The sequence below is a fragment of the Hibiscus syriacus genome, unplaced genomic scaffold (genome assembly GCF_006381635.1).
Source record: "Hibiscus syriacus cultivar Baekdansim isolate YM2019G1 unplaced genomic scaffold, ASM638163v2 tig00110044_pilon, whole genome shotgun sequence".
Lineage (NCBI taxonomy): Eukaryota > Viridiplantae > Streptophyta > Magnoliopsida > Malvales > Malvaceae > Hibiscus > Hibiscus syriacus.
The window spans coordinates 2,029,172-2,049,863 of record NW_024062574.1 but is presented as its reverse complement, the minus strand read 5'-3'; the positions used below and the strand labels follow the sequence as shown (position 1 = coordinate 2,049,863).

At 34.1% G+C, this 20,692-nt stretch overlaps 2 protein-coding genes and 1 pseudogene across 2 annotated transcripts; 1 reads left to right on the top strand and 2 right to left on the bottom strand.

The window, feature by feature from the left end:
* Positions 1-3,216: 3,216 nt before the first annotated feature.
* On the bottom strand, positions 3,217-6,992 carry LOC120213875 (putative E3 ubiquitin-protein ligase XBAT34). Its single transcript, XM_039211921.1, has 9 exons — positions 6,774-6,992; positions 6,585-6,699; positions 6,287-6,367; positions 6,095-6,183; positions 5,905-5,996; positions 5,641-5,722; positions 4,966-5,068; positions 4,398-4,483; positions 3,217-3,965 (listed from the first exon to the last, which is right to left on the bottom strand). The coding sequence occupies exons 1-9, from the start codon at positions 6,873-6,875 to the stop codon at positions 3,282-3,284; spliced, it is 1,434 nt and encodes a 477-aa protein (XP_039067852.1). The 5' UTR covers positions 6,876-6,992; the 3' UTR covers positions 3,217-3,281.
* A 5,377-nt stretch (positions 6,993-12,369) lies between these two features.
* LOC120213660 lies at positions 12,370-16,389 on the bottom strand (annotated as a pseudogene).
* Positions 16,390-17,592: 1,203 nt separating this feature from the next.
* On the top strand, positions 17,593-19,387 carry LOC120213872 (actin-depolymerizing factor-like). The gene is made up of 3 exons (XM_039211918.1): positions 17,593-17,763; positions 18,307-18,572; positions 19,083-19,387. Exons 1-3 carry the CDS (start codon positions 17,749-17,751, stop codon positions 19,231-19,233), a joined length of 432 nt encoding a protein of 143 aa, XP_039067849.1. The 5' UTR covers positions 17,593-17,748; the 3' UTR covers positions 19,234-19,387.
* Positions 19,388-20,692: the final 1,305 nt, after the last annotated feature.

Genomic DNA, 20,692 nt, shown 5'->3' with positions numbered 1-20,692 from the left:
TGTATCCGGTAATGCTGTATATTAGCCGTATATTAACCCGCCTTTCCTGAGACATTCCCGCCTTAATGTGGTATCCTATTTTTCAACTTTGTAATTAATTTCTGTAAAAAGAAAAAAATAAACAAAAGTAATTAAAAACTCTTAGTGAAACTCTGAGTTCCACTGCAACGATGTTTAATGAACACTGAGTGAGACAGGCAAAGGTGAAATGGGGGGTAAAATTTATGGAAAAATAACACTTTCTAGGGTTTTCATGGGAAATGGAAAGAGGGTTGTTTTTGGAACTGTGAGGTAAAAAATAAAAAAAGGAGTGAACTGAAAAATGATTGATGGATGCCGCACAAAGTTATTGGGTTAAATAAATGGTAAACTGTATCATTCCTACTTAACTTTATTCTTTCTCCTATTTTAGTCACTTTACTTTCATTTTTTCTAATCTACTCATTATAAAACTCATGATTTTGAATTTAGTGGTTCTTTCACCGAAAAATATCTCAAAATTCATAAATATCGACTGAAATTTTTTGGCTTCCTTACTTTCGATCTCCAATTCGTGGAATTCAGAGCATGTTTTGACAAAATGGAGGTCGGATTCAGACTCAAAGTGTTGAGGTGAAGCAATCCATGAAATTTGACACCGAACGACCCCTATCTATGGCTTTAAGAACAACTGGTAATGGCAGTCTACCACCTTCTATTTTTATTTTATATTTTAAATTATTTTTTATATTAAATAATAATAAAAATGTCATGTCATATAAAAATAATAATAAAATAATTCAGAGTAATCAAAATATGATTAATTCGAAAGTTCAACAAGCAAATTAGAAAAATTGAAAACAGAGTGAGTAAAATAGGGGAGAGAGTAAAGTTTATTGAGGAATTGTATAATTTACCCTTAAAGAAATGGTAAAATTATGTTAGAAATCATTAAATTATTGTTAAATGATTACTTTGGTTATTAAAATTTAAAATTATAAAAATTTATTAAATTTATCATAAAATTATAAAATAATTATCAGAATATTATAATAAATAAAATATTTTATAATTTAATAATTATTAATATAATTTAGTAAAATTTAATAACAAATGAATAAAATTTAATGATTAAAATGATAATTTAAATATAATTAGATACATTTAATATATTTTATCCTAAAATAGAATATTATTTTGTTTCTTCACTTTTTTTTAACTTTTCCGGTGACGAGTAAAGTAAATAAATGATCCCCTTATTATATGATATATTTTTATTGAGTCTCTCAAATATTAAAAGTTATAAAATAGTCATCTGATTATAGAATGTTGCTTTGTTGAGTCCCTCACCTATTAAAAGTTACAAAATGATCATTAAACTATTCATTATGTTATGAACTCGTCATTTTTTCATTAAAAAAATTGGTGATTATCTAACATGGATATTAACATGATTACTGAGATATGTTTGTTGTTTGAGATTATTGATCATACTTTATCATATCATAGTAATCAAGTCAACGTTAAACTCAGAATATGTTGAGATTTTCAAAAGCTTGAATCGATAACCGAAAGTGTTAGCCAAGAGGGGTCAGAACGGTTTTTATGTTTAGGGAGTAAGGAGATTGAAAGATAGAAAATTGCACAGCGATTTATAGTGGTTCGAATTCTCAATCAAGTCTACATTCACTACCTTAGCTCCTCACTAAGGATTTTACAACAAATTCACTAATTTGTTCTTTCTTTTTCAAGGACAAAAAGATAACCTTTACAACCCCTAGTTTTTCCTGGGATAAATTAGAACATTTCCCTAGCTTTTACACGAGATAAACTAGAACCAAAGCCCCTTTACAATGAAAGGAAATGTAAACAAGAAAACTTCTCTAAGGCAGGTGTTTACAAGAATTAAGGTTACAAGAACAAAATATTTACAAGAGAATAGATGAAACAAGATTGAAAAACTCGTCTCTTGTGTTTGATTGCTTGGATAGTTGTTCTCTTACTTCTTCAAGTGTCTTGAACTTGTATTTATAGGTTGAAATGAGTTTGTAGTCGTATATAGTCATTGGGGATGTTTTGGAGCCGTTGGAGATTCATTTTTTACAAAATAAAACTGCCCAGAACAGGATGTATCAGTACACTATCAATGTTTATCGGTACCCCTTCATAGTATTTGAAATTTTTGACTGTTGTGTTGATTTTACTGTAGCAGTGTATCGATACATTATAGATGTATCAATACTCATTTTGCATTCGATGATTTTGAGCATCAATATTGTTCATCACTGTTCACACAATATCAGTACTATTCATACAATACAATACTATTCATAAAACATTTTGTGCTCAATTCCAAATTAAATGGACTTTAAATTATTTTTGAAAACTTTGAAAACTTTGAATAAATTAAATTCAAGTCCAAAAATATTTTGCCATAAATATTATATCAAAATATAATTCAACAGAATACCTTCAAATTTTTAGCAGAAAAAGACGAGTTTGAAATATAATGAATAGTTAAGTGACAATTTTATAACTTTTATTAATAAATGAACTCAATAAAACAACACTCTATAACTAAAAGATCATTTTATAAATTTTAATAATAGAGAGATTTAATAAATTAATATCTTATAATAAATACCATTTGTTAATTTATCCTTTATTGATTGACAACACTTTTGAATGAAATTGACTAGAATACCCTTTACTAACTCGCCTTCAATTGCATCACCCTGAGAGCATCAGTCCATCAAAGCACAGTTCATTGATGTGAGCAACGCTTGCAGCCATAATATTGGCTGGCTGCCATTCAAATAAACAGCTTTTGGGTAAAATACACTCAAAGCCATTCAGTTATAATCAAATTACAAACGAATTAGTTTTTTAAATTATAATTTAATCATTCAAATAAAATATTATTATAATTTCTAATATTATCAAATATTAACTCCCTTGTCAAAGGGCTTTTGTTAAAGGGATGAGTATCTCTAATAAATTCACTCTTAGCCAACTATCAGATCGGGTCAAAACCCATCAGATTTAGGTCAAATGTCGAACTTTGACCCATCGGATTCAGGTCAAACGTCGAACGATATATATGTCGCTGACCTGAATATTGTTAAAGCAATACTATATCCCTATTTGTACAAACATTTTTTACAGCAATTATACATGAAATGTCTATTTTTAAGTAAAACTGGAAAAACATTGTTTAAAACTGTATTAGCTTGAGCTCCAAACAAGAAACCAATTTGTTCAATGTGCAGAAATCATTGCAACATGTACACATGATGTGGAATTCAAACACGATAAAGCTTTATAACCTGCTGAATCTCGGCACGACAAACGGGGCAACCCCATTTCTTGGCTTTGATCTCATTCAGGCAAGGAATACATCCTGCGACATGGCCGCAGGGAACGCAGGCTGCTTCCAATGGAGCATCCAGACATATTATACATGAAGGAGCTTCATCTTGTTTTGTTTGACCGGCACTAGGATGTAAGGTTTCACTGTTTGAGGAAGACAGATCGATAGGAGTGGAATCAATCGATGGATATTGAATAAGACCATCTTCTACAATCTCATCCATGGCGGGTGCCGGTGGAGCTGATGGGACTGAATTAGAGGTTTGCATTGTCGTATGGACAGCAGAAATATCGTTATTATGGATCTCGGTGCCCTTGGTTGAACCGCTACTAGAACCAGCTTCGATCATATCCCATTTGCCGATACTTGCTTTTGAAGGAGAAAATGTCGTTGGTGCTACTGAACTGCCGTGATTGCTAGTACTTGCGGTGCTATCCCAACCAGCAGATGCACTAGCTTCATTGCCAGAGTGCAAATCGACATCGGATGTCTCTGCAATAGCTGACTGGATAGAGGCATTGATTGCCATTGCTAATTCTAAATCCTCCGCATCAGGTGGAGCAGTTGCTGGAGCAGCCGGAGGCTGAGAATTATGCAGAAATGCAGGAATCCTTGCCTACATATTCGAATGCCACAACACATAAAATGGAGATTCAACATAAAAATTTACCAGAAAGCATCATGAACAAAATGTTGCGTATTTGTAAAAGTGTATCTATAATTAAATTACATTAACAGGAGGACCCAACAATCTCTAACAGGAAAAAACTGGAGGAAATATGATTGTGATGATAAGAGAATTCAGCTTCTGATCTGATTGATAGTGGCTTTTCAAAGAATCATAAATGGAAAAACCTATGTTAATCAGACTCGGGTGTTGTCAGACATGTGGTTATGGTCAGATTTTTCTAAGTTTTTCCTTATATTTTAAGGGATCTTTGGATGCCATATCCCCAATCCAAATGTCGGACATGAGTGTCGGGCATCATGAAAAATGAGAAATCAGGTTAAGATAGGGAAAAACTGTATATTAAAGGGTGAATAATACCTGTGGAATTCCTTTGCATGCATCACAAAACCACCGAAGCTGCTGCATGTCATTTTCTTTGCCAGGTGCAAGTTTAATTCGCATTTCTGGAAAAGAACCAGATTTTGTTGATGTGAGTTGTGATGAAGAGAACATGCATGTATCGTTAATCGTCCAAAAACTGAAACAAATTAAGGTAGTAAAGTATCCAAGCATCAAAGCTAATAACTGGTTTTCACCTAATTATTGGTGAATCAGTCACAAGGGGAAACTAAACCTAGTTATCCGAGGAACGGGGATGCTGCAATTTAGAGCCCCAGTGATTTCCGATATCGAAGAATCCTAGTGGTATCATGTCTACATGAAACTTCAGTCAGGTTCAGGGGTTTTCTAAATAACAGGTAAATACCATGCTTACACCTTGCCTCTCTGGAGGTGCAAGTACTTCACCTCTGCTTTCCCCGTCTCGAGGCAATTCATGAAGATAATATCAATCAAATTATGGAAACTAAGAAATTAATCTGATTTCAAATTCAATAACATGGCCAGAAAAAAATTGAGAACTAGAGATATCGGAAAGAGAAATTACTGCTTGAGTTATCAACAATTGTAGCGGAAGGATCAGGCTGGTTCGGCTTTGGTTCCTCCAAATTAGCTTTACACAATGGAATAACTGTACGTGGTTGGACATCCTGTTATTTCACCAATTATCCAAATAAGTGGTGGAAAATCACTTAAGGAGAAACGAAGTTATTGTAATAAACAGAAACAAAGCAAACAGCAGAATCGATTAATTATTTTAAAGAATTATTCAAGAGCAAACAATGGTTGAGGTAATAATTCCAGATCCCCCCAAGAATCCTTGTTTGAGCTGACGAACCAATTACTATAAGATATATCATTAATATGGACCTTGCACACTCGGAAATTTAGATTGAACAACTAAAGCAGCTTGGAGCCTATATATAGCTTTTACATCTAATACCATTATATAGAAGTTAACTCATTATTTATTCACATAATACCATCATAAGTATTTAAGAAAGCTGAAGCTAATTTGATGATCAGATTCAGGACAGTTTAAGACAAGCTTGTGGATCATTGTGTTGACTTTTCAGTTATTATTTGAGCTTGGAGTCAGATTGACGAAGACATAATGATGTTTAGCCGAGGTTGAAGAGTTTTTGGTGTTAAATCTTCGACTCGCTTCACCTTTGCTATAAATTAAAAACAGAAAGAGAGATTTTAATTGAACTTGCAATACCTGCAAACTGGAGTATATTGCCAGCCCCAACTTCAGAGGTGCTGTATGATTACGCGAACCAGTTGGTAGAACAACCACCCAACTGCAAGCAATACATTAATGAGAAGATACACAATTTGTTTAGAAAACGAAAATGCTACTGATTGGCAGAAAATTAAGGTTTACATTAATAGGAATCATCAAGGCATATTGCTTCTATGGCATAACCCAACAAACAAGAAAAAACCAACCGAAATAAAAACCATTCCGTACACTAATACCCACACTTTTCTTGAAACCAATTGAGGAACAAAAATTTCGATGAACCCTGGCCCATAAAATTCTCGCATCCAACCAGAGAACAAACATATGTGCTCCTACAGAGCATCGAAAGAAGAAAACATAAATGTAATTCAAAGCTGTGAGAAGGTTTTAAAAATACAGAAAATTATCAGAGATAAACTTCAAATCATACCTCGATAGCTCGCACGACATTGACGTTACCTTTCGCCCTAGCAACATCTAGAGGCGTTTGACAATCATCATTCATCGCCAATGGATTCGCTGAAAATGTAAACAAATCACTTAGGGGACAAGTTAGACAACTCTACACAGTTCAAATAAAGCATATTTGTGGTCTAAGAACCAATAACTCGGTTTCGCTAACCTCCATTGGAAAGAAGTAATTTGAGTGTATTTAGAAGGCCCCTCTTTGCTGCATGATGCAAGGGAGTCCCGCCATGCCGACCTAAACACAAATTAAAATGCCAAAACCAAAATCAGTTCATAAATTAATTACTTCAACAAAGTCCCCCAAAGCTTCTTCACTTTGAGAAATGTAAATTTCTTCCTTCTTAAACCAACATCGTCAATGGTAACGAGAAAATCCCAGGCAAAATTAAACAAAAAATTTCCTTCAAAATCATACATTTCTGCATTTTAGCTAGAAACAATAAAAGTGAAACCTGGACGATAAGCGTTAATATTGGCACCAAGTTCGATCAAAATTTTGGCTACATCAAAAAGCGTTGGATTCAAGCAAGCCAATATCAACGGCGTTCTCCCTTCTTTATCAATCCACTGTCAACCCAGAACCACATATAATTTAATCAGTGATTAAATGAGGGTAAAAAACAAGATCGGTTATTTGGTACCTCAAGGCCGGCGCCTTCACTGAAAAGAGATTTAATCCCTTCAACGTTACCGTAATTCACTTGATCGTATAACAATTCGTCTTTCGATTGTTGCTGCCCCATTCAGAAGCGCTGCTGTTTGGTCCGATGGAAAATTCGACCCAGATTTTATTTCTCCTTCTTTTCCCAGGAAAACTGTTTTCCCGGAAAATTGAAATGGAAATAAATTCTGGAGATATAATTAATTTCTTAACGGAGAAGAATGCTGGTAAGTCAAAAGAACCGATTTTTAGGATAAAGTACATTATAGGTCATTAAACTATGTTCAAAATAATTGTTTTAAATATTATATAATAATCATTAAAATTTATAGAAATATTATAAAATAAACATTAAACTTCATTGAACTGTTACAAATGATCACTAAATTTATTGAGATTTTACTCTTTTTATAATAATGTAGGACTATTTTGTAAAAATTCAATAAGGCTAATGATCATTTTGGATTTTTTAAAGTTTAATGACTAAAATGACCATTTGTATAATTAAGTGACCGATGGTGTACGTTTCCCTTTTTTTTTAATGAAATTCAAAGCATTGATTTTTAGATAAAGTAAAAAAGGGGTCACTAAACTATGCTCTAATAATCTTTTGATCACTGAACTCTCAAAATTTATAAAATCATCATTACATATTTTGAATGATCAAGTGATGTTATAATAATAATAAAAAAAGTTCATAAATTTAAGAATCATATAGTAAGAGTTTAATCAAATTTAATGATAATTTAATAAATTTTAATGACCACTTTAATATAATTAGATAAATTTAGTAATTATTTTATATTTATTACGATAATTATTTTATAATAGTTCAATTGATTTAATGATTATTTTATAATTTTTAGAAATTTACTGATTAAAAAGATTATTTGAATGACATATAATAAAAAGCGGGACGAATTACCTTACCGACGAACTTTTTTGGCACTTCTTCTATTTCGTTGGGTTGATTTTGGCTTAATACAATTAAGTACTTGAACTTTGTAATTTCTGTTAACTAAACTTTTTTTTTGATCAATTTGGTATCTGAATCTGATAAAAAAACTCTTAGATTGGTACCTAATGTTGATATAGTACGACAAATAATCAATCAATACCATGGCATATAGTATTTGATGATATTATAATTTTCGACTGATCAATATTGTGTCAATAATCTGATTGATTATCAAAATGTTAAGTCTAACTCATGTATTAGTTTGATGTCTTTTCTTGAATTCAAGAAAAAATCATGTACCAACTTGAAAAAAAAAAGTAAGATTAGGTATTAATTTGTTTTCAATAAAATTCTCTTTGTGAAATGGAACCAATAATGGATCTAGATTTTATGTTTAGTCTATGTAGTTGTATGAGCTATATGCATTTAGTCGGTTCAAATTTTTATTTATCAATAATCGAATAAATTAATATATTCTAAACTCGTCATTTTTCATTAAAAATTAATAATTGTTTGAGTTAGACGTTAACTTGCTGACTGAGATATAATAAAATCATATTTTAATGATGTCAACTGAAACCATTGTTGCTTTCAAGAACCGACTTGATGACATAATGTTTTAGGTACTAACTCGATGATATAATATAAACAGAGAGTCGATCCATAATTAGGCCTGAAATGAACTGAACGTTCAGCGAACCGTTCATGAACCGTGCGGCGAGAAGTTCGTTTATGTTCGTTTATTTATTAAATGAACGAACATGAACAAGATTTCGTGTTCGTTCATTTATGTTCGTGAACTTTCGGTTATGTTCGTTTATGTTCGTTCGGTTATGTTCGTTTATTTATGTTTAACCCAATCTTCTTAAATAAATTCTGGTGACCAATTTGTAAGTATCTTAAAAATATTAATTAATCTGATATTCTGATGACCAACTTCATAATTAACCCAATTTTATTTGGAGATTAAATCCAATATGTTAACCCGTGAGGCACCTCGCACCTATATTCATTTTCCCCCTTATTTTCCCAAACCCTAGTGTTCACTGGAGAGTGGAGATGATCAGTGAAAGCTTCAAAACAAGTTATTTTATAGTGCAATATGAAGTTTTACAGGTTTGTTTTCATCTCTTTCTTTGTTTTATTTGACTTCATAGTTGATATGTAAAGTTCTTGCGGGTATCTTCGCCTCTAAAACTCAAGAAAACGTCATACTTCTTTTTAGAAATAGATGTGAAGATAAATGTAACAATCGGAAGTATATGAGCATCAGTAAAGAGAAAAATATATAGAATTTGTCAGAAAACAAAACAAAGGTTTCTATGCAATTTCTGAAAAAGAGTGTAATAGCGGAAATAATGGGTTTTCCAGGAAAAACCCATTAATAAGTAGAAAATAGACTTTGACAATGAACTTTTGTTTTCATAGTTCTTGTGTGACCTTTAGTTGCGGAGGAGACTTTAGGTACATTAAAATTTTGAATGGTGGTTTAGCAATAATATTAGTTACGATATATAGCATCGGAGAAATTTCAGATCTATGTTATTGCCTTGTAGTCCAATTTATACTGTTCGACATCTTCATGCTGTTAAATTTTCTACTCTGCTAACGGAAAGGATCATTATTAACAAATCTCACTAAAGTCTGACATTGATGTCACAAAACTTTTAGCCGGCGAATTTATTAGAATAACGTAGTGGAAAATGATTGTTCATATGTAATCATGGACCACTAAGATAAATGTTATAGCGTTAAATTAAAGTCGTGTGAATCATTTAATATCTTTAAAAGATCGATCGAACTCAAATCATTTAATATCATTCTTGGCACTTTTCAATGAAGCTACAAAAATCATTTCAGGTATAACTTGATTCATTTTTATTAATTTTTTAATACAAAGAATTTACTACTAATTATTTTTTTAATATTATAGGTTATGAATATCCTACATCCAATTTATTTCTTAGCGAATTGTTTGGGATAAAAGAAGCATTGGATGCAATAGTTTTAAGAGGAAGTGATTACATGGTAGCTATGGCTATGAAGATGAAGAAAAAAATTGACAAGTATTGGGATACTTGTAACTTGTTAATTTCAATTGGTGTCATTTTAGATCCCATGTACAAATTTAAGTTGTTTGAATTTTATTTTAATGAAATTATTTGAGTTCTAATTGATGTCATTCTCTCTATCAGGTATAAAATGAAATTGCTTGAGTTTTCTTTCCATGCTATTTATTCACATGATGAGGCTCTGAGAGAAATGCAAATAGTTCGATGTATTTTATATGAGTTGTACCAAGAATATGTTGAGGCTCATAAAGCAGCAAATGTTGTTTCATCTACTAGAAATGATTGGAGTCAAGGTGTTAGTATTGGTGGTACTTCTAAGAGTAGCGTTAGCTCCTTATTCAGTCGGTTTGGTCAAGATATTAAAACTGGCACAGCTAAATATAACCAACATATTAGAAGTGTCGATACTTTTACATTTGTCAAGTCATAATTTGACACTTATTTGGAGGAAGGAGTTTTAATTGGTGAGCCTGGTGTATATTTTGATGCCCTGGGATAATGGAAGGAGAACAATCTTAAATTTAGCATTTTGTCAAAAATGGATGCTGATATATTGGCAATTCCGGTCACTACTGTTGCTTCTGAATATACTTTCAGTGCTGGTGGGAGGGTTATTGATCCGCATCGATCCTCTTTAGGAACTAAGATGGTAGATATGCTTGTTTGTGGAGCTGATTGGTATCGTCAATACTATGAGTTGGAGAAAAATAAAAACAAGGTATGTTTATGTTTTAAGTTTTAAGTTTTATTTAATTTGGTTTTACAATGACTAATATATTTTTGGTTTTTTGATTTGTTGTAGCAAAACGAAGATATCATACATGTCGAGCTTCCTTGAAAATGAGGATGAATGAATTGGTATATCCTCACTAATTTAGTATACTTTTCATCTTTTGTTATAACTCCTTTAATTTAATATAATTTTATTTGTTTGATTCTGATCAGAATGGATGGTGAATTAACGATTGATCATGAATGCAAGTTGAATATGTTACATAGATTATTGAAGTTGTTTGGATTTCAAGAAGATTGTTTTGTTGAACAAATTAACTTTAAGACTTTATTATGTTCATATAGCTTATTTATGATTGATGTATGTCTGTATTCGAACAAATTAACTTTAAGACTTTATTATGTTCATATAGCTTATTTATGATTGATGTATGTTTGTATTCGAACAAATTAACTATAAAGTTGCAGGTTATATTAATGAATTTTAAGTTGTTATTCTTGTTGTTTACTTTTTTTACATTCATTTGTTGTGTTCAAATAAGTTTGTTTTTTTGTTTGTGTTATTTGTTTATGTTCATTTATTGTGTTCATTTATGTTTATTTATTATGTTTGTTTATGTTCGTTCGTTTGTATTCGTTTACGTTCGTTTATCATTTAAATGAACGAACATGAACTAGCTATATTCCTTAATGAACGAACATGAACAAAAAAAATTTATTCGTTTATGTATTAAATGAACGAACATGAACATACCTCCGTTCGTGTGCGTTCGGTTCGTTTACATGTCTATCCTTAATATACAATTCAAACGATTCTTGAATTAGATTTTATCATACCCCATCCAATAGGTTAACGTCCTGTTTAGACGACTGTCAATTTTTTTTATAAAAAAAGACAACCTTGAAACATATGAATATTCAGATGACCATTTTGTAACTTTAATAGTCGGAAGACTCAACAAAGCAATGTCCTATAGTCAAAGGATCATTTTATAACTTTTAGTAGTTAGAGGATTCAACAGAGTAACAACCTAAAGTCTAGGGACCATTTATATACTTCACCTTCTAATTTCTATTTTTTTCATTTTAATATTTATTTATAAAATTACACAAAATCAAAATATATTGAATCTTATTTCGATTATTATCGTTATCATTATAATATACTAAAGAATGTAATTTCAACATATTTAAGCATATAATATTTTCGAATTTATAGGTGGAAGTGGTCTGACTGGTTTATGCTTTCTATCAACTCAATTTCCCAAAACAATATAAAATATATTGGGTAAATTAATTCGTAGTACCTAAACTATCAATTTTGATCCGTTTTAGTAATTAAACTTTCAATTTTTTCAAAATCATACCTAAAGTTTAGTTTTTATTTCATTTTAGTATCACGCCATTAAAAACTTCAGTTATTGTTTCATTTTAGCATCCCGTTTAAAATTTAACTTTAAGTTTTGAAAAATTGAAAGTTTAAGTTCTAGAACGGACAAAATTGATAGTTTAAGTACTAAATGCGTTATGTTTTTAACGGTAGATACTAAAATGAAATAAAAACTAAATGTTAGACATGATTTTGAAAAAACTAAAAGTTTAAATACTAAAACAGATCAAAACTGATAGTCTAGGTACTAAATACGTAGTTTATCCTATAAAATAGATTCACCAATTATCATAATGAAAAAGAAAACAAGTTATCTATTGTACAGCTACAAAATTTCACTAAGGTAGTTTAAGAAATCAAGAGAATGAGAGGAAAAAAAAAAGATGATCTTGTTGTTGCAACATAGTTCTATGTTGCCGGATGACTAAGCTTCAGAAGGAGGCGGCGGTGGAGTAGGGGACGAAACAGCCGGAGCCGGTTTTATTGCAGTCGGACTGTACCTCATAAACACCCTATTTTTATTGTTTCTCCACCATTCTCCTGCCTGTTGTTCATGGAACTTCCTTTTGCTGCAAAAATGTTGGTGAGTCAATGCAAGGCAGTGAGATTACTCGAACACCGACTTGAGTTCGAGCAACATAGTCCATGTTCACATGAAACAACTTATTTATTCTAATGGAAATATTATGTCCAGTTGTTGTGTTGATTAATGCAAGGACTATAAGTCAAGTACCTGAATCTAACTCGTTTGAAGATCTTTACACCATTGTTGTGATAATCATATGTGATATAGACTCCGGGTTCGAATTGCTCGGTAATTTCTTTTCCACCTCCGATTGCCGAAGCCTCCGATGATATCGATGCGTTCATGTTACCTTCCATAGGTGAAGACCCTGAATTTGCAGTCGAAGAAGAAGCTTCGGATATCTCGGGTCGGTTTAAGAAGGCCTCGGCTCGAGTTTGCACAGCCTTAAAGGTTTCACTTTCAGAAACTTCAGGAGGTAACTTCTCTTTTGTTTCCATCAACTGTTGAACCATTTTGACTTGTGTAATCAGAGGTTTATATCCAATGGCAAAATGAAATGTTGAGTGAACTAAAATGTACCTGATCTGTGATGAATTTCACAAGTGCCTCGGCTTCTTGAGACTTGGATGATTCTTTTGCAGCAAATGAAGTGGATTGTTGAGCGAATTTTTGTAATTTCGGAATCTCGGCATCTTGCGAATCGGATTTCTGCTTCATACTTTTGATCTGAAATCGATCGAAAGTAGAGAAAACAGAATTATTTTTCATGGTATGATGCACATGAACACAATGGAATAGCAAAAGGGTATGTCACAAGTACTTGATTTTGCAATTTGGCAATTTCTTGGTTCAAAAGATCATTTGATTTCCTGAGGCTTTCGATAACGTTCTTCGAGAAGGGAGTAGCGGAAGGGCACGGAGGGCTTGGTCTCCTTGAGTATGGTGAACTGGATCTCGAGTTGATAGGGGAAAGATGTGATGGTGACATTGGAGGAGAAAGAGCACTGGGTTTGAAAACACTTTGAATAGCAGTGAGGGAACTTGGAAATGCAATATCTTTAAGCTGTGAAAGCGATGGAACTTGTGAAGCTCGGACTAGTGACGTCGAACTGAATTTTGTCCCGGGTTTTCCCGACCTGATCTCGCAGTATTTGACCGGTTCTGTTTTGGGATATAGCAAGAGTCTAGAAGGCCTTATTTCGATCCTACTTGATCTTTCCCTACCATCTATCGAGGAGTGGGGGCCGATCAGTTTTCGACTAGCATTTGAAGTATTACCAGATTCTGCAGCTTTAAGTTTCGCATAGCAAGAATCGCAAACACGGTGCGGTTTTCCTGGTGTCGGAGCCAATGCTGCTTTCATTGCTTTCTTGGAACTGCAAGCATGGCAATGCACCATCCCACAGTTATAACAATTATGTCTCTTTCTAGTAAAGCTGAATGCTTGCCGGCAGCCAGAGCAAGCCGACTGGTCGATACCGGCGGTCCATTTATGGATGCATATAGTGCAAGTGAAATTCGAGCCACATGATATATTCTTGACATGCTTATCCCTCAATGCTTCAATCAATGTTGGAGTTTTTCTGTTTTCCATGTCACCATGTCCCAGTCTACCATTGTCACCTCTTCCCCAAGTGAATACTTCGCTTCTCGATGTCAAGACGCCGACATGATATGCCCCACATGAAATTTCTTCGACAAATTCACCTACCAGTTTTTCTTGCACCAGACATGGCAGCTTTCCATCGGAGCTCGGGTTGCCTAGTTGACCATATGCAGTGCCACCCATGGTAAAGACATGCCCCGATGTAGTAAGCGCGACAGTTATGTTTTGCCCGCAAGCTATCTGGTGGAAACTGTAATCGATTAGTGATGAGACACAGGCCGGAAGTAGATAAGTGTCCTTACTTCCATGGCCTAATCGGTGTTTGTCACCATCGCCCCAGGTGAACAACTTTCTTGATGATAATTTAGCACCAGTCTGGCCCATAACCTCTACAATGGCAGCGGTATGCCATACACCACAGGCGACTTTAACAGTCCTTAGTCCATTCAACATTTGAACTTGCTTCGGATATGTAACATTTTCTCGATCTCCATGCCCCAAAACACCGAATCTTCCATCACCAAACGTAAATAGCTTCCCGTCAGTAGTTGCGAGAGCTGAATGCCATGTGCCACATGCAATCGATAAGACTTGCAGACCTTCTAATGCACCCGAAACTCTTCTCGGAATCCAGTGGCTCACGTCCGTGCCATGACCGAGGATTCCAGCGTTATGAGTACCATCACCCCAAGAGAATAAATCACCGCAAGCGGATACAACACATGTATGATACTCTCCAGATGCAACGAATTCTACATTAGTTAGCGCCAGGAACTCGACTAACCGGGGACGACTAAAGTCTTTTTCAGTTCCATGACCGAGTCTCCCACAAGTTTCCTCACCCCAAGTGAAAACTTCACCTTGCTTTGTCAAAAGAGCAACGTGCCTTGCCCCACAAGCTATCTGAAGAACATCAAGTACTACATTCGATTCTAATGGCTTCGGAGTTAGCACATCGACTTTTGCAGGGACTGAGCTTGCGGATCCATCCGGCATAAGTCCATCAGACCAAACCGCTCCCCATACATAAAGCTCACCTAATGATTCTATATCATCTGGACCTGCAGATCCACTGCTAGCACAGCTAGGTGAGCTCGAAACACTAATTCGGAAACCATCTCCACCATTAGATCTCAGCTGCATATTTGCCAGTTCTGACCCCACATCTGAGCCTCTGAAATCTATAGGCCCCTTGCCAGAAGCAACACTATTGGTGAACTCTAGAGCTAGTTGGCTGTTTCTAAAGAAATATCCTTCTTGGAGCTGTCATAAAGACACCGAATTTAGCAAGTGAAATATCCTTGAGCCATGTATATGCAGAAAAGTGAACTCACATCGCTTAGATCACAATCAGTTAGCTTATTACGACTCGGTCCGATCAAAGCCTTGAGCCCTGTTATCCACACTTCTGCCTCAACTTTATCCTTGCAGATCTATATAGGTAAGCAATTGTATCACTGGACTGGTAAATACCGAAATTTGCCATTCAACCGGACAAGAATGAATAGCATAATAACCGATACGAACCAGGTCGAGAGATCTGTTGCCGTTATTATATATAAGCGAAAATGACAAGTAGTCCTTCTCCGGGCGCAAATATCTTCTAAAAACAGCCTGCAGAAGTTGGCAAAATAACTAAACCGTAACTTATGAGGTTACCCAACAAAACAAAAGGCTGAACTCGACTCGAACTCACAGTTCGTTGTCCGAGACTGACACGAGACACCAAGCTTAATTTCAGAGTCTTCTCTTCTCCACGTGATAACCATATCAATGTTGTTTCATCCTGTTTTAACGAAGCTAAAATTGAAATCATACGAGCATTTAAACTTTGCCATGGCAACAACAATCAACATGATGTTATAGATTTATAGTCGTTATTCTATAGTTTTGAGACCGGAATTTAAACCCGATGATCATCGGTAATGCTAACCAGTACGCACGGGCAATGTTCGATTCGATCCGAGCGAAAGAATACATTGAAATGGAACATATTCTGAAGATTTAGAACATGAGGAACTCACCGGAGAGAGTCTAAATGCACGAAACTTGGGCTTTCCTTTACGGCTATACTTGATAAGTTGAGTGCCCTTTTTCAAAACAACAAGTGCCTACAAATATATAAACACAAAGGGAGTTCATGATAATAATATCTAATCGAACTACGATTCGAATATTGACGTTGTGAATTATTTTCGTAATTACTTGCTCAATGTCACGCTCGGAATTGCCATAATGAACAAGATCTGCCATTCCATTTAAGAAAGTTGAGAGGGAACCACTCAAGCATCAGGCGATGAAAGCTCGACTCCACAATCTCCATAGATTCATATGATTGATGATCGGCTAAAACAATGAAAGAAAACCCCGAACCTGTGTTTTTGGGATCAAATAAAAGGAAACCCAGAGTTCCAAATTCAAAAAGGAAAAAAGGGTTGTGATTTGTTTCTGCAAAAGGGAATGAGGGAGTGAGAGAGAAGAGGCGAAATGGGAGGAACTGTAATTTCCACCTTCAACTTTCAACCAATTTAACTTCCTTTCAAAATTTCTATTTCATTGACACATGGCCGAGTATGATTGTGTTGTTTGCTGATAAATTAATGGAAAATCATATTTTATTTCTGTGTTCTTGATTGTTTTATTCTATCAAGATAATTAATGAATTCCATGAAAGGTTCATGTGTCACCTGAAAGCAACACACTGGAACTTTGTTTCTACTTATTACTGTTAACTCTATATTCATCCATAATCTTCTAGAATTGTTATTTAGACCAAATTATCTCGTTGGTTAAAAGAGTAATTGTTATGATGATTCCGGATTTGTTTAATTCGATAATATCACAAAAAATAATTAAATTGATGAATAATTAAAATGTGAGATTATTTTTTTAATTATTTAAAATAAAGATAAAATTAATATAATATATAAATTTTAAAAATTAAATTTTTTTGTTATACCAAATCACTTTAAACTTGTTACAAGAAGTGATTTATTTATAATTAAGTGATTAAATTATACTATTTAGAAAAAGTGACCCGATTATAATCAACTTAATAACTGAGTAGTCGGGGTCTATTTTACCCAAATATTTAATATCTAAAATAGAGTAAATTATAAGTTTAATATCTAAACTATTAGTTTTAATCTATTTTAGTATCTAAACTTTTAAATTTTTCAAAATCATACCTAAAGTGTATTTTTTTCATTTTAGTACCCCTGTTAAAAAATTAACGTTAAAATTTGATTTTTTTAAATTTAGGCACAAAAATGGACCAAAATTAATAGTTTAGGTACTAAATTCATTAAGTTTTAATGGTGGGTACTAAAATAAAATAAAAACTAAATATGATGTATGATTTTGAAATATTTAAAAGTTTGAATACTAAAACGGAGTAAAACTAATAGTTTAAGTTCTAAATGCGTAGTTTACCGTTTAAAATATCCACTTTAGCAATGCAGGATGACTACGGTGTCATTGTCAAAGAAAAGAATTGGGAGGCCACGCCACTCTTTTCATCCTCTCAAAGCACGATTTTTTCCCATTGTAATCTGAAAAAAAATCATTTCTTTAAAACTCTCAAAACAGTTTCTTTCTGGTGGCTGCTTATTTTCACTTGCATTTTCTTTTCTCTTCGTCCCCATTTCCCCTTTCTCCAACTTCCGGCGGCCATGTCTTTCAGAGGAGTAAGTTTCTCTTTCTTATGACTCTTTTAGATCTGATCTTGTTTGGGTTCTTTTTATTGTCTTTGTTTTAGCTTAAAGTTACTTCATTTCTTATTTATGTATGTATTTTGGTGCGATTGAATCTGCCATGACTAGTTATGTCTTAGCTTTGTTCTAGTAAAGTTATCTCTACAACGATAGATTTGATTTTGCACTAAAAATAAGTCTTCTTTTTGCATCTTCATCCCAATTGTAATGGTAGCTGGATTAGGGTTTTGAAGTGTTATTTATTGGTTTGTTTACTTATGAACTTGAAATTGTATTTACATTGCATTATCCGAGTTGGAAATTAAGGATTGTGTTGGACAATGTTGTTTTGTGTCCTTGCACATTTGACCTTCTTAAAATTTGTGAAGCTTTTGTGCTCGAATCACTCGCCTTTTGCATCTTGGACCTGTTCTTGTAGAGTTCGTTGAATCGAGTTTACTTTCTTTTCGGAAAATTATTTTTTGTATTGAAATTGGAGTAAGCATTAAAGATTTAGCATTTGTTTCTGGTTTTTAGGCGAACGCGTCATCCGGAATGGGGGTGTCTGAACACAGCAAGAGCACGTACCTGGAGCTGCAGAGGAAGAAGGTGTTCCGATACGTGATATTTAAGATCGACGAGAACAGAAAGGAGGTTGTAGTTGAAAAGACTGGTGGTCCATCCGAGGGCTATGATGATTTCACCGACTCATTGCCTGAGGCTGATTGCCGCTACGCGGTTTTTGACTTCGATTTCGTGACTTCCGAGAACTGCCAGAAGAGCAAGATCTTCTTTATTGCATGGTCAGTGTCCCTTTCCGTTGCGGAATAGTTTGATTCTGTGGAAAATCATTTGCTGCATTTGCATTGTAACTCGGTGAGTCTAATTTGATTGTGACACATCTTTCTCCATGATTGGAACGCTGCTATTATCCCCATTGTGTTGTGCAACTTGATTGAAAGGGGAAGTGATTATGGCTCGAACGATTATAATCCCTATTCCACATATTTTAATCGCTTTATTGTTTGCAAATGATATTTTGTTTGTAAATTCATTGAAGTGGTGGTGGCTTGTAGAGTAGCATAACCGAAGAATGTCGTGTGTGATTACACGATGCTTTATCATCGGTCCTGCTTATCTGATCGAATATCGAGTCAATTATATCTGCGTTGGTTTTCTCTTTAAGGTTCAGTAAGCCAATGTTGTCTGAATCTGCAAATAGGTTGCAGAAAAATCGTGAAACAAGTTTTCTTTTCGTGCCATTGACAGTTGATGTTCTCTATATACAAGGCTGACTCAATGTTATCATGTAGGTCTCCTTCTGTTTCGAGGATCCGTTCCAAGATGCTCTACGCGACATCCAAGGATAGGTTCAGAAGGGAACTGCAGGGCATTCATTATGAAATCCAGGCAACTGACCCCACCGAGATGGATCTCGAGGTGATCAGGGAGCGTGTACGTTAAGTGTCAAACCCCATCACTGATTTCGCTTGCTTAGAAAACTCCCATGCTTAAGTTGGTTACTAAGTGTAGCTATCTATCAGTATCACAATACACAGATATTATCGTTGTTAAAATAAAACCTGAGAAGGCTGATTTCAAGCTCCGGGGTTCGGAACTTTGGGCTCCTCATTGCCGTGATGCTTCTCAGGTGAAAATGGGCGTGTTATTAGGAGATATTTGAAGAATTATTCGGTATCTATGTAGTTTCGATCTTTCATTTTGTGTCCCTTGCATGAATACATTTATAAAGATATGATCTTTTAAGTACTCGAATAAACTCGGAGATCAAGTCCGAGTAACAGAGCCGGCAACCGTCCTGAAAATGACGGGATGCCTTGAAAGTCCACAAAGATGGCATAAAAGTCGCCGAGTTTTAGGTGGTGAAGTTAACCTCTGGCTAGCCTTTGGGATGAGTTTGATCATCCTTGACTTATCAATGGCATTTGAAAAGGGGATAATGATTAGGTCAAATTTTGCTAAAAGTCCCTGTGGTATGTGTAAGTTATGCATTTAGTTATTTGTAGTCCTTGTACCTTTTCAATTAAAATTAGCTATTTGCTCCCGTATTAAGTTTAAGAAATTTGCGTTATGCGCTTCAAAGTTGCCGGTTGCGACACTCGATATCAACTCGGTCAACGCTCAATAAATACTCGACTTGAGTGGACTTGAGCTCGAGCTCTACCAGAGTTCTTAACGAGCAGAAATGAGCTACTTGATACTTAACTCGAAAAGCTCGCGAACAACTCAAATAAAATTATATATTAAAATTTATTTTAAAAAAAAATTAAAGTATTAATAATACTAACATTTATGTGTTTATTTTTTAAAAAAATTGTAGTAGAAGATTTTAATGCACTTAAGGTGCATGTTCGAGTTTGATCTTCAACTAAGTTAAGTTCAATTATTTTTATTTTGAGCTCTGACAAGCTTTTTCGAGTTTCAATTCATGATTTTGAGTTCGAGTCGAGCTTAAAGATTTTAAGCTCGAGAGTTTTCGAGCCGAGTTGAGCTCAACAATACTCGAGCTCGACTCGGCTCGTTTACAGCCCTAGGCCTGATGATATAGTATAAACGGAGAGTCGATCTAAAAAATACAACTCACACGGTTCTGGGATGAGATTTTATCATATCCCACATAACATGTCAACGCCCAGCTTAGAAGATCCTCAAAATTTTTAATGTAAAAGGACGAGTTTGGAATATATGAATAGTCGAGTGATCATTTTGTTAATTTTAATAGCCAGAGGACTTAACAAAACAATACCTTATAAATGATCATTTTGTAACATTTAATAGTCAATGGACTCAACAAAGCAATGCCCTATAGTCGAGGAGCTATTTATATAATTTACCCAAAATTTAATTACTCTTTTACCCAAAATTTAGTTACTCTTTTTTAAAATAACTCAAATTTGAACTT

Coding starts and splice junctions, on each gene's coding strand:
- LOC120213875 (XM_039211921.1), bottom strand. CDS start 6,875: ATGGGGCAGCAACAATCGAAAGACGAATTGTTATACGATCAAGTGAAT. Junction 5,997..6,094: donor ATGTCGTGCGAGCTATCGAG/GTATGATTTGAA, acceptor GATGCTCTGTAG/GAGCACATATGTTTGTTCTC. Junction 5,069..5,640: donor CAATATACTCCAGTTTGCAG/GTATTGCAAGTT, acceptor GTGAAATAACAG/GATGTCCAACCACGTACAGT.
- LOC120213872 (XM_039211918.1), top strand. Junction 18,573..19,082: donor AAGATCTTCTTTATTGCATG/GTCAGTGTCCCT, acceptor GTTATCATGTAG/GTCTCCTTCTGTTTCGAGGA.